Genomic DNA, 13,387 nt, shown 5'->3' with positions numbered 1-13,387 from the left:
GTTTTCTTTCTCAATTTTTCTTTTTCTTCCTTCTTTTTTTTTTTTTAAATTTTTTATTTTATTTTATAATTATAACATTTTTTGACAGTACATATGCATGGGTAATTTTTTGCAACATTATCCCTTGCACTTACTTCTATTCAGATTTTTTCCCTTCCTCCCCCAACCCCCTCCCCCAGATGGCAAGCAGTCTTATATATGTTAAATATATTACAGTATAATTTAGATACAATATATGTGTGTAGAACCGAATTTTTTGTTGCACAGGAAGAATTGGATTCAGAAGGTAAAAATAACAGTTTACATTCATTTCCCAGTGTTCCTTTTCTGGATGTAGCTGGTTCTGTCCATCATTAATCAATTGGAATTGGATTAGCTCTTCTCTATGTTGAAGAAATCCACTTCCATCAGCATACATCCTCGTACAGTATCACTGTTGAAGTGTATAATGATCTTCTGGTTCTGCTCGTTTCACTCAGCATCAGTTGATGTAAGTCTCTCCAAGCCTCTCTGTATTTCTCCTGTTGGTCATTTCTTACAGAACAATAATATTCCATAACATTCATATACCATAGTTTACCCAACCATTCTCCAATTGATGGACATCCATTCATCTTCCAGCTTCTAGCCACTATGAAAAGGGCTGCCACAAACATTTTGGCACATACAGGACCCTTTCCCTTCTCTAGTAGTTCCTTGGGGTATAAGCCCAGTAGTAGTATGGCTGGGTCAAAGGGTATGCAAATTTTGATAACTTTTTGGGCATAATTCCAGATTGCTCTCCAGAATGGTTGGATTCTTTCACAACTCCACCGACAATGCATCAGTGTCCCAGTTTTCCCACAGCCCCTCCAACATTCATCGTTATTTGTTCCTGTCATCTTAGCCAATCTGACAGGTGTGTATTGATACCTCAGAGTTGTCTTAATTTGCATTTCTCTGATCAATAGTGATTTGGAACACTCTTTCATATGAGTGGAAATAGTTTTAATTTCATCATCTGAAAATTGTCTGTTCATATCCTTTGACCATTTATCAATTGGAGAATGGCTTGATTTCTTATAAATTAAAGTCAATTCTCTGTATATTTTGGAGATGAGGCCTTTTTCTGAACCTTTAACTGTAAAAAATTTTTCCCAATTTGTTACTTCCCTTCTAATCTTGTTTGCATTAGTTTTGTTTGTGCAGAAACTTTTTAATTTGCTGTAATCAAAATGTTCTATTTTGTGATCAATAATGGTCTCTAGTTCTCCCTTGGACACAAACTCCTTCCTCCTCCACAAGTCTGAGAGGTAAACCATCCCATGTTCCTCCAATTTATTTATGATTTCGTTCTTTATGCCTAAATCTTGGACCCATTTTGATCTAATCTTAGTATGTGATGTTAAATGTGGGTCCATGCCTAGTTTCTGCCATACTAATTTCCAGTTTTCCCAGCAGTTTTTGTCAAATAATGAATTCTTATCCCAAAATTTGGGATCTTTGGGTTTGTCAAAGATTAGATTGCTATTTTTATTCACTATCTTGCCCTGTGAACCTAACCTATGCCACTGATCAACTAGTCTATTTCTTAGCCAATACCAAATGGTTTTGGTGACTGTTGCTTTATAATATAGCTTTAAATCAGGTACACTTAGACCACCTTCCTCTGACTTTTTTTTCATTAGTTCCCTTGCAATTCTCGACCTTTTATTCTTCCATATGAATTTTGTTGTTATTTTTTCTAGGTCATTAAAATAGTTTCTTGGGAGTCTGATTGGTATAGCACTAAATAAATAGATTAGTTTGGGGAGTATTGTCATCTTTATTATATTCGCTCGGCCTATCCAAGAACATTGAATGTCTTTCCAATTATTTAAATCTGACTTTATTTTTGTGGCAAGTGTTTTGTAATTTTGCTCATATAATTCCTGACTCTCCTTTGGTAGATATATTCACAAATATTTTATACTATCGACTGTTATTTTGAATGGAATTTCTCTTTGTATCTCTTGCTGTTGGATTGTGTTGGTAATGTATAAAAATCCTGAGGATTTATGTGGATTTATTTTGTATCCTGCGACTTTGCTAAAATTCTGGATTATTTCTAATAGCTTTTTAGCAGAGTCTTTGGGGTTCTCTAAGTATACCATCATGTCATCTGCGAAAAGTGACAATTTGATTTCTTCATTTCCTACTCTAATTCCTTGGATCTCTTTCTCGGCTCTTATTGCCAAGGCTAGAGTTTCTAGTACTATATTGAATAGTAATGGTGATAGTGGGCAACCTTGTTTCACTCCTGATCTTACAGGGAAAGGTTCTAGTTTATCACCATTACATATGATGTTTACTGAAGGTTTTAAATATATGCTCCTTATTATTTTAAGGAATAGTCCATTTATTCCTATACTCTCAAGCGTTTTTAGTAGGAATGGATGTTGGATTTTATCAAATGCCTTTTCTGCATCTATTGAGATGATCATATGGTTTTTATTAATTTGATTATTAATATGGTCAATTATACTAATAGTTTTCCTAATATTAAACCAGCCCTGCATTCCTGGTATAAATCCCACTTGGTCATAGTGTATTATCCTGGGGATGATTTTCTGAAGTCTATTTGCTAATATCTTATTTAATATTTTAGCATCAATATTCATTAAGGAAATTGGTCTATAGTTTTCTTTCTCAGTTTTCGATCTACCTGGTTTAGGTATCAGTACCATGTCTGTGTCATAGAAGGAATTTGGTAGGACTCCTTCAATCCCTATTTTTTCAAATAGTTTACATAGCATTGGAGTTAGTTGTTCTTTAAATGTTTGGTAGAATTCACCTGTAAATCCATCTGGTCCTGGGGACTTTTTCTTAGGAAGCTGGTTAATAGCTTGGTCTATTTCTTTTTCTGAGATGGGACTATTTAGACTACTTACTTCTTCCTCTGTTAATCTGGGCAAGCTATATTTTTGAAGGTATTCTTCCATTTCATTTAAGTTATCAAATTTATCGGCATAAAGTTGAGCAAAGTAGCTCCTAACTATTGTTCTAATTTCCTCTTCATTAGTGGTGAGTTCACCCTTTTCATTTTCAAGACTATCAATTTGCTTTTTCTCTTTCCTTTTTTTAATCAGGTTTACTAAGGGTTTGTCTATTTTGTTGGTTTTTTCATAAAACCAACTCTTAGTTTTATTAATTAATTCAATAGTTTTTTTACTTTCAATTTTATTAATCTCACCTTTTATTTTTTGAATTTCAAGTTTTGCATTTGTCTGGGGGTTTTTAATTTGTTCCTTTTCTAGCAATTTTAGTTGTAAACCCAATTCGTTGGCCCTCTCTTTCTCTATTTTATGCAAGTAGGCCTGTAGAGATATAAAACTTCCCCTAATTACTGCTTTGGCTGTATCCCACACATTTTTGGTATGATGTCTCATTATTGTCATTTTCTTGGGTGAAGTTATTAATTATGTCTATGATTTGCTGTTTTACCCAATCATTCTTTAGTATAAGATTATTTAGTTTCCAATTATTTTTTGGTCTATTTTCCCCTGGCTTTTTATTAAATGTTATTTTGATTGCATTATGGTCTGAAAAGGATGCATTTACTATTTCTGCCTTACTGCATTTGATTTTGAGGTTTTTATGCCCTAGTATATGATCAATTTTTGTATAGGTTCCATGAACTGCTGAGAAGAAAGTATATTCCTTTCTGTCTCCATTTAGCTTTCGCCAAAGATCTATCATATCAAACTTTTCTAGTATTCTATTTACCTCTTTGACTTCTTTCTTATTTATTTTGTGGTTTGATTTATCTAATTCTGAGAGTGCAAGGTTGAGATCTCCCACTATTATAGTTTTGCTATCTATTTCCTCTTGCAGCTCTCTTAATTTCTCTTTTAAGAATTTAGATGCTGCACCACTTGGTGCATACATGTTTAATATTGATACTGCTTCACTATTGATGCTTCCCTTTAGCAGGATATAATGCCCTTCCTTATCTCTTTTAATTAGATCAATTTTTGTTTTTGCTTGATCTGAGATGAGGATGGCTACTCCTGCTTTTTTGGTTTTGCCTGAAGCATAATAGATTCTGCTCCACCCTTTTACTTTTAGTTTGAATGTCTCATCCTGTTTCAGGTGTGTTTCCTGTAAACAACATATAGTAGGATTCTGACTTTTAATCCAGTCTGCTAACTGCTTCCTCTTTATGAGGCAGTTTGCCCCATTCACATTTATGGTTAGAAGGACTAATTCTATATTGCTTGCCATCCTATTAACCCCTGCTTATGCTTTTCCCCTTTCCTTCCCTTTTACCCTCCTACCCAGTATTAAACTGGTGAACACCACTTGCTTTTCACAGCCCTCCCTTTTTAGGATCCCTCCCCCACCTTAAAGATCCTCCCCTTATTTTACCCCTTTTCCTCGAAATTTCTGTATTCCCTTCCCCTTAGCTTACTCCTTCCCTTTCACTTTTCAATGAAGTGGAAGAAGTTTCACCATAAATCGAATATGTCTATTGATACACGCTATGTTCATCTCCCTCCTTTCTTTCTCTCAGATATAATAGGTTACCTTTGCCTCTTCATGAGATGTAGTACCACCACTTTATACTTTTTTTATGATATAATCTCCTTTCCACCTCTAGTTTCTTTTTTTTTTTTTTTTTTTTTTTTTTTTTAATTTTTTATTTTATTTTATAATTATAACATTTTTTGACAGTACATATGCATGGGTAATTTTTTACAACATTATCCCTTGCACTTACTTCTATTCAGATTTTTTCCCTTCCTCCCCCAACCCCCTCCCCCAGATGGCAAGCAGTCTTATATATGTTAAATATATTACAGTATAATTTAGATACAATATATGTGTGTAGAACCGAATTTTTTGTTGCACAGGAAGAATTGGATTCAGAAGGTAAAAATAACAGTTTACATTCATTTCCCAGTGTTCCTTTTCTGGATGTAGCTGGTTCTGTCCATCATTAATCAATTGGAATTGGATTAGCTCTTCTCTATGTTGAAGATATCCACTTCCATCAGCATACATCCTCGTACAGTATCATGGTTGAAGTGTATAATGATCTTCTGGTTCTGCTCGTTTCACTCAGCATCAGTTGATGTAAGTCTCTCCAAGCCTCTCTGTATTTCTCCTGTTGGTCATTTCTTATAGAACAATAATATTCCATAACATTCATATACCATAGTTTACCCAACCATTCTCCAATTGATGGGCATCCATTCATCTTCCAGCTTCTAGCCACTATGAAAAGGGCTGCCACAAACATTTTGGCACATACAGGACCCTTTCCCTTCTCTAGTAGTTCCTTGGGGTATAAGCCCAGTAGTAGTATGGCTGGGTCAAAGGGTATGCACATTTTGATAACTTTTTGGGCATAATTCCAGATTGCTCTCCAGAATGGTTGGATTCTTTCACAACTCCACCAACAATGCATCAGTGTCCCAGTTTTCCCACAGCCCCTCCAACATTCATCGTTATTTGTTCCTGTCATCTTAGCCTTCTTAGATATACAAAGGACTCAATATGAAGATGGCGGCGTGGAGGCAGACAGCTGCTTGAGCTCCTCGTTTTCTCTCAGAACTTACTTCATGACAAGCCTCTGACTTAATGCTTGACCCAGAAAGAAATCCACAAATTATCACCAAGAGAAGACATCCTTGAAAGTCGCCAGAAAAGGTCTGTGTTTGTTCGGGGGAGGGTCAATCAGACTGGGCGCAGACTGAGGGCAGACAGCCAGAGCAAGACAGGCAGCTCACACAGCTCAGACCGGAGGGGGAGGGGTACGATCTCTGCCGTTTCTGCGAAAGGGCTTTTGCCCCAGTGTGGATGCTCCGTCTTGGCAGCAAGCCAGGAGCAGCAGAGAGGGTGTAAACACCGGAGGTGAAGATTAAAACCCCAGAAAGCCAGCGTCTCTCAGAGCCCGGCCACCCCCAACCCCCACCTGGACTGACTCGGTGCGTTCTCAGAGCCTCAGAGTGCAGACTCAGTACAGTCATTGCTGTTCTGTTAGTGGCTCTCTGCTGCCCTACCCCCAGTCTGTAGAGGAAGCCCATTAATAACATCCAGCCCTATCCCCCGCAAAACAGACCAATTGTTTCTCTTGTCAGTTTGTTTTCTTTGATTCCTACTCTGACAAAATGAACAAAAAATTCAAAAGGGCTCTAACCATTGACAGCTTCTGTGTGGAGAGGGAGCAGACTTTAAATGCTGAGGAGACTAGGAACAGACTGTCCCCAGATGTATCCCCTGGGAGGGATATAAGCTGCTCCTCAATACAAAAGAACCTCATAGAGGAAATCAAAAAGGCTCTCACAAGAGAGCTGGAAGAGAAATGGGAAAAGGAAAGGGAAGCTTGGCAAGAGAGCCTGGAGAAGTCATCCCATGCATTCAAAGACAGAATGGATAAAGAAATCAAATCATTGAGAAACAAGATTAGTGAGCTGGAAAAGGTAAACAACTCCAAGGAAAACAGGATTAGTGAGCTGGAAAAGATAAACAACTCCAAGGAAAACAGGATTAGAGAGCTGGAAAAAGAAATCAGCTCTCTAAAAAATAAAATGGATAAAATGGAAAAAAATTCCATAGAAGATAAAAACTCAATTGGACAATTACAAAGAGATATAAAAAAAGTGAGTGAAGAAAATAAATCATTGAAAATTAGACTGGAACAAGTAGAAATGAATGACTCAAGGAGAAACCAAGAGGGAGTCAAGCAAAACCAGAGAAATGAAACAATTGAAAAGACTGTCAAGTACCTTACCAGAAAGACAACAGACCTGGAAAACAGATCCAGGAGAGACAATTTGAGAATAATCGGACTCCCTGAAAAATGGGAGGAAAAAAAGAGCTTGGACACCATTTTCGAGGAAATTATCAAAGAGAACTGCCCAGACGTTTTGGAAACAGAGGGTAAAATAGACATTGAGAAAATTCATCGATCACCTACTGAAAGGGACCCTAAAATCAAAACGCCAAGAAATATAGTGGCCAAGTTCAAGAACCATCAGACAAAGGAAAAGATATTGGAAGCTGCTAGAAAAAAACAATTCAGATATGGAGGATCCACAATAAGGATAACACAGGATCTAGCAGCATCCACATTAAAAGAACGCAGGGCCTGGAACATGATATTCCGAAAGGCTAAGGAACTTGGTATGCAGCCAAGAATAACTTACCCAGCAAGAATGAGCATCGTTTTCCAGGGAAGAAGATGGACATTTAACGAAATAAATGAATTCCATCTATTTTTGATGAAAAAACCAGACCTACATAAGAGGTTTGATCTTCAAATACAGAACTCAAGAGACTTCTAAAAAAGGTAAAAAGAAATCTTGAGAACTATACTTCTGTCAAAAAAATATGTAAAGAACATATGTACAATTTGTCTTAGAAACTAGAGGTGGAAAGGAGATTATATCATAAAAAAGTGTAAAGTGGTGGTACTACATCTCATGAAGAGGCAAAGGTAACCTATTATATCTAAGAGAAAGAAAGGAGGGAGATGAACATAGCGTGTATCAATAGACATATTCGATTTATGGTGAAACTTCTTCCACTTCATTGAAAAGTGAAAGGGAAGGAGTAAGCTAAGGGGAAGGGAATACAGTAATTTCAAGGAAAAGGGGTAAAATAAGGGGAGGATCTTTAAGGTGGGGGAGGGATCCTAAAAAGGGAGGGCTGTGAAAAGCAAGTGGTGTTTACCAGTTTAATACTGGATAGGAGGGTAAAAGGGAAGGAAAGGGGAAAAGCATAAGCAGGGGTTAATAGGATGGCAAGCAATATAGAATTAGTCCTTCTAACCATAAATGTGAATGGGGCAAACTGCCTCATAAAGAGGAAGCAGTTAGCAGACTGGATTAAAAGTCAGAATCCTACTATATGTTGTTTACAGGAAACACACCTGAAACAGGATGAGACATTCAAACTAAAAGTAAAAGGGTGGAGCAGAATCTATTATGCTTCAGGCAAAACCAAAAAAGCTGGAGTAGCCATCCTCATCTCAGATCAAGCAAAAACAAAAATTGATCTAATTAAAAGAGATAAGGAAGGGCATTATATCCTGCTAAAGGGAAGCATCAATAGTGAAGCAGTATCAATATTAAACATGTATGCACCAAGTGGTGCAGCATCTAAATTCTTAAAAGAGAAATTAAGAGAGCTGCAAGAGGAAATAGATATCAAAACTATAATAGCGGGAGATCTCAACCTTGCACTCTCAGAATTAGATAAATCAAACCACAAAATAAATAAGAAAGAAGTCAAAGAGGTAAATAGAATACTAGAAAAATTTGATATGATAGATCTTTGGCGAAAGCTAAATGGAGACAGAAAGGAATATACTTTCTTCTCAGCAGTTCATGGAACCTATACAAAAATTGATCATATACTAGGGCATAAAAACCTCAAAATCAAATGCAGTAAGGCAGAAATAATAAATGCATCCTTTTCAGACCATAATGCAATCAAAATAACATTTAATAAAAAGCCAGGGGAAAATAGACCAAAAAATAATTGGAAACTAAATAATCTTATACTAAAGAATGATTGGGTAAAACAGCAAATCATAGACATAATTAATAACTTCACCCAAGAAAATGACAATAATGAGACATCATACCAAAATGTGTGGGATACAGCCAAAGCAGTAATTAGGGGAAGTTTTATATCTCTACAGGCCTACATGCATAAAATAGAGAAAGAGAGGGCCAACGAATTGGGTTTACAACTAAAATTGCTAGAAAAGGAACAAATTAAAAACCCCCAGACAAACACAAAACTTGAAATTCAAAAAATAAAAGGTGAGATTAATAAAATTGAAAGTAAAAAAACTATTGAATTAATTAATAAAACTAAGAGTTGGTTTTATGAAAAAACCAACAAAATAGACAAACCACCTCTAGTTTCTAAGACAAATTGTACATATGTTCTTTACATATTTTTTTGACAGAAGTATAGTTCTCAAGATTTCTTTTTACCTTTTTTAGAAGTCTCTTGAGTTCTGTATTTGAAGATCAAACCTTTTATGTAGGTCTGGTTTTTTCATCAAAAATAGATGGAATTCATTTATTTCGTTAAATGTCCATCTTCTTCCCTGGAAAACGATGCTCATTCTTGCTGGGTAAGTTATTCTTGGCTGCATACCAAGTTCCTTAGCCTTTCAAAATATCATGTTCCAGGCCCTGCGTTCTTTTAATGTGGACGCTGCTAGATCCTGTGTTATCCTTATTGTGGATCCTCCATATCTGAATTGTTTTTTTCTAGCAGCTTCCAATATCTTTTCCTTTGTCTGATGGTTCTTGAACTTGGCCACTATATTTCTTGGCGTTTTGATTTTAGGGTCCCTTTCAGTAGGTGATCGATGAACTTTCTCAATGTCTATTTTACCCTCTGTTTCCAAAACGTCTGGGCAGTTCTCTTTGATAATTTCCTCGAAAATGGTGTCCAACCTCTTTTTTTCCTCCCATTTTTCAGGGAGTCCGATTATCCTCAAATTGTCTCTCCTGGATCTGTTTTCCAGGTCTGTTGTCTTTCTGGTAAGGTACTTGACAGTCTTTTCAATTGTTTCATTTCTCTGGTTTTGCTTGACTCCCTCTTGGTTTCTCCTTGAGTCATTCATTTCTACTTGTTCCAGTCTAATTTTCAATGATGTATTTTCTTCACTCACTTTTTTTATATCTCTTTGTAATTGTCCAATTGAGTTTTTATCTTCTATGGAATTTTTTTCCATTTTATCCATTTTATTTTTTAGAGAGCTGATTTCTTTTTCCAGCTAACTAATCCTGTTTTCCTTGGAGTTGTTTACCTTTTCCAGCTCACTAATCCTGTTTTCCTTGGAGTTGTTTACCTTTTCCAGCTCACTAATCTTGTTTCTCAATGATTTGATTTCTTTATCCATTCTGTCTTTGAATGCATGGGATGACTTCTCCAGGCTCTCTTGCCAAGCTTCCCTTTCCTTTTCCCATTTCTCTTCCAGCTCTCTTGTGAGAGCCTTTTTGATTTCCTCTATGAGGTTCTTTTGTATTGAGGAGCAGCTTATATCCCTCCCAGGGGATACATCTGGGGACAGTCTGTTCCTAGTCTCCTCAGCATTTGAAGTCTGCTCCCTCTCCACACAGAAGCTGTCAATGGTTAGAGCCCTTTTGAATTTTTTGTTCATTTTGTCAGAGCAGGAATCAAAGAAAACAAACTGACAAGAGAAACAATTGGTTTGTTTTGCGGGGGATAGGGCTGGATGGTATTAATGGGCTTCCTCTACAGACTGGGGGTAGGGCAGCAGAGAGCCACTAACAGAACAGCAATGACTGTACTGAGTCTGCGCTCTGAGGCTCTGAGAACGCACCGAGTCAGTCCAGGTGGGGGTTGGGGGTTGGGGGTGGCCGGGCTCTGAGAGACGCTGGCTTTCTGGGGTTTTAATCTTCACCTCCGGTGTTTACACCCTCTCCACCGCTCCTGGCTTGCTGCCAAGACGGAGCATCCACACTGGGGCAAAAGCCCTTTCACAGAAACGGCAGAGATCACACCCCTCCCCCTCAGGTCTGAGCTGTGTGAGCTACCTGTCTTGCTCTGGCTGTCTGCCCTCAGTCTGCGCCCAGTCTCATTGACCCTCCCCTGAACAAACACAGACCTTTTCTGGCAACTTTCAAGGATGTCTTCTCTTGGTGATAATTTGTGGATTTCTTTCTGGGTCAAGCATTAAGTCAGAGGCTTGTCATGAAGTAAGTTCTGAGAGAAAACGAGGAGCTCAAGCAGCTGTCTGCCTCCACGCCGCCATCTTGGCCAGAAGTCCCATTTTCTTCCTTCTTGATCTGATTTTTCTTGTGCACAAGATAACTGTATAAATATGTATACATATATTGGATTTAACATGTATTTTAACATCTTTAACATGTATTGGACTACTTACCAGCTAGGGGAGGGGGTTAGGGGGAAAGAAGGGAAAATTTGGAACAAAAGGTTTTCCAAGGGTTTTGCAAAAATTATACATGCTTATGGGTTGTAAATAAAAAGCTTTAATAAAAATAAATAAATAAATAAAAGTTTTTGCATTAAAAAAAAATCTTATGATCTTATTATCAGCTAAAAGATTGGAAATGCATTTTAGGAAGAGTTTTTAGGTGTGGATATGTTACTTATCTTCAGCTATTCAGAAACACTCATTTTGAATGAATTTTGAATTGAATGAAAAGATCACTGTGCAAAGGCAGTATTGTAAATGCTAGAAATACAAAGAGCAGAGATAATTGACTCATTCCTTTTTTCCTTATAAGGCATATCTAAGATCAAGTCCTAAAATTTTAAAATATAGGTAAATTTATAGATTATGGTTCTTATGGTTCTTATTTTTCTATATATAAAATTCAGGAAATCCCTAGGAAAATAATTCCACATTACTTAGGTTAATATTGTTTATTATCATGAATAATTTCAATTTGACTGACATGTTCTTTGATATTTTGAAAGTTATCATTGAAATTTTAAGTATCAAAATAGATATTTCCTTCCATATCCATTTCACATTTTGTTTTCTGTGTGTTTTGAGCCATGATAAAGATGATTAGGTTCGTAACTTATAGACTATAAATAATAAATTACCTGCTTCATCATATGTGATTTTTATCTCATTTATCCTACAGAAATTGAAAAGTTTCAAAAAGGAGAAAGTAAGGAGGAGGAAAAGTACATTGATGTTGTGATTAATAAAAACATGAAGCTGGGGCAGAAAGTTTTAATTCCTGTAAAACAATTCCCCAAGGTAAGTGGTTTAATTAATCTTAAATGAGCTACTGTTTCTTGTGTTATTTGAAATATTTTAATTTGATTGTTTTATTTCAAAAATCTTGAAGCTGTTCTTTGTATTTTGACATCAAAAGACAAATAACTTTAGAAATCTTTAAGCTTTTTATCATTAATAAAATTATGAATCATGACAACTTTTGCTACTAAACTACTAAAAACAGCTAACATTATGTTTCTGAATAGGGAGCAACATGAAATAAAGTTTTAGAAATCTATATTTAGAGCCTGATAATCATTTCATTTTGGGTCCACTTTTCCATTTCACTTTTTGGGTAATCATAGGGATTACATAAGAGGACCAGGGATAAGGAAGGCATGGGTCATTACATTCCCACAAGAACTAATTTTACTGAAACTTCACTTCTCTCTTTGTTGAAAAGCAATACCCAGAGATTTTGTGCTTAATAATTTAAGCCACTGTATATATGGAATTGCTGATTTCTGCTTCTAATTATTCTTCATGAAAGTTGCAAGTCAACCTTGGATAGAAAGTAATATAGTTGCCTAAAATCTGCTCAGCTAAACAAATAAATAGAAAAACTTTGGTGCTGTTAATAAATCTTTGCCTACAGGATACTTTGATAATGTAAAACTGTGTAGAGACTTTTGGGATACCCTCAACTTACTAAATACCTACCCATTATATTCCAGGAATCATGCTAGTGCTAAAAATTAAAGGGAAAAAAGCATTCTCTCAACAAATAGCTTATATTCAAATAGGAAAGTTATATATTTAACTACAAAGTGAAAAATACAATTAGCTCCACTGTTAAATGGACAGTGTAATTTGGAATGGAGGAATTAAAAATTGAAGGGATCATATACAAAATACTGCTTGAACTTTATCTTAAAAGATGAGAGGGATTTTGAATTTCAAATGAGGGAACATATTTCAGACATGTGGCAAGTCACAAAGATTGAAATAAAAGAGAAAATAGCTGAGTTGACCCCAGAATTCCAGAGTCCATTTGAGAATGGAAGGCCAAGTTGTATAAAGATGTAAAAAACAGAAAGGGAATTCATTTTTTATCCTGAAGCTCATGAAGTCATTGGAGTTGGTTATATAAGGGATTCAAAAGGCCAGATCTGCTGTTAAGTAAAATCACTTTGGCTTCACATGTAGGATACACTGAAGTGTTGAGTGACTTGATGCAGAGCTACAAGTTAGAAAGGTATTGTAGTACTTTAGGTGAGAGTTGATGAAAGTTGTATCTTGACAAAAAAAAAAGAACAAAAAAGGTTCAGATGCAAGAAATCTAAAAGTAGGTCAAGATTTGGAAAGGGAATTGATATGTAAAGTTAGGGAGAATTAGGAATCTAGCATAATTACAAAGTTATGAATCTTGCAAACTGTATGGTAGGGTTTTGGGTAGAAATGGGGGAAGTAAGAAAAAGGCATATAACCCAGGAGTCATTCTGGATGCCTTATTATTCTCCCCCTAACGTTACACTATTCAGGTTTTTGCTAACATCAATTTTACCTTTACAACCTCTCTGAAATGTCCTCCCTTGTCTCTCACTGCCACTCTAGGAGTGGTCCCTTTACATGGACCATTATAGGAGATGCCTCCTGGATTGGCTGCCTCAAGTTTCTCCC

At 36.2% G+C, this 13,387-nt stretch overlaps 1 protein-coding gene across 1 annotated transcript in view; it reads left to right on the top strand.

Moving 5' to 3' along the window:
- Window positions 1-13,387, top strand: part of KHDRBS3 (KH RNA binding domain containing, signal transduction associated 3) — a 259,539-nt gene that overhangs the window by 103,475 nt on the left and 142,677 nt on the right. Inside the window, 1 exon segment of the mRNA XM_074264910.1 lies at window positions 11,628-11,746. Within this exon segment, the coding sequence (XP_074121011.1) occupies window positions 11,628-11,746 (119 nt within the window).

The sequence above is a fragment of the Sminthopsis crassicaudata genome, chromosome 1 (genome assembly GCF_048593235.1).
Source record: "Sminthopsis crassicaudata isolate SCR6 chromosome 1, ASM4859323v1, whole genome shotgun sequence".
Classification (NCBI taxonomy): Eukaryota; Metazoa; Chordata; class Mammalia; order Dasyuromorphia; family Dasyuridae; genus Sminthopsis; species Sminthopsis crassicaudata.
The sequence above is the reverse complement of the archived record's forward strand: the minus strand, read 5'-3'. Positions and strand labels throughout refer to the sequence as shown.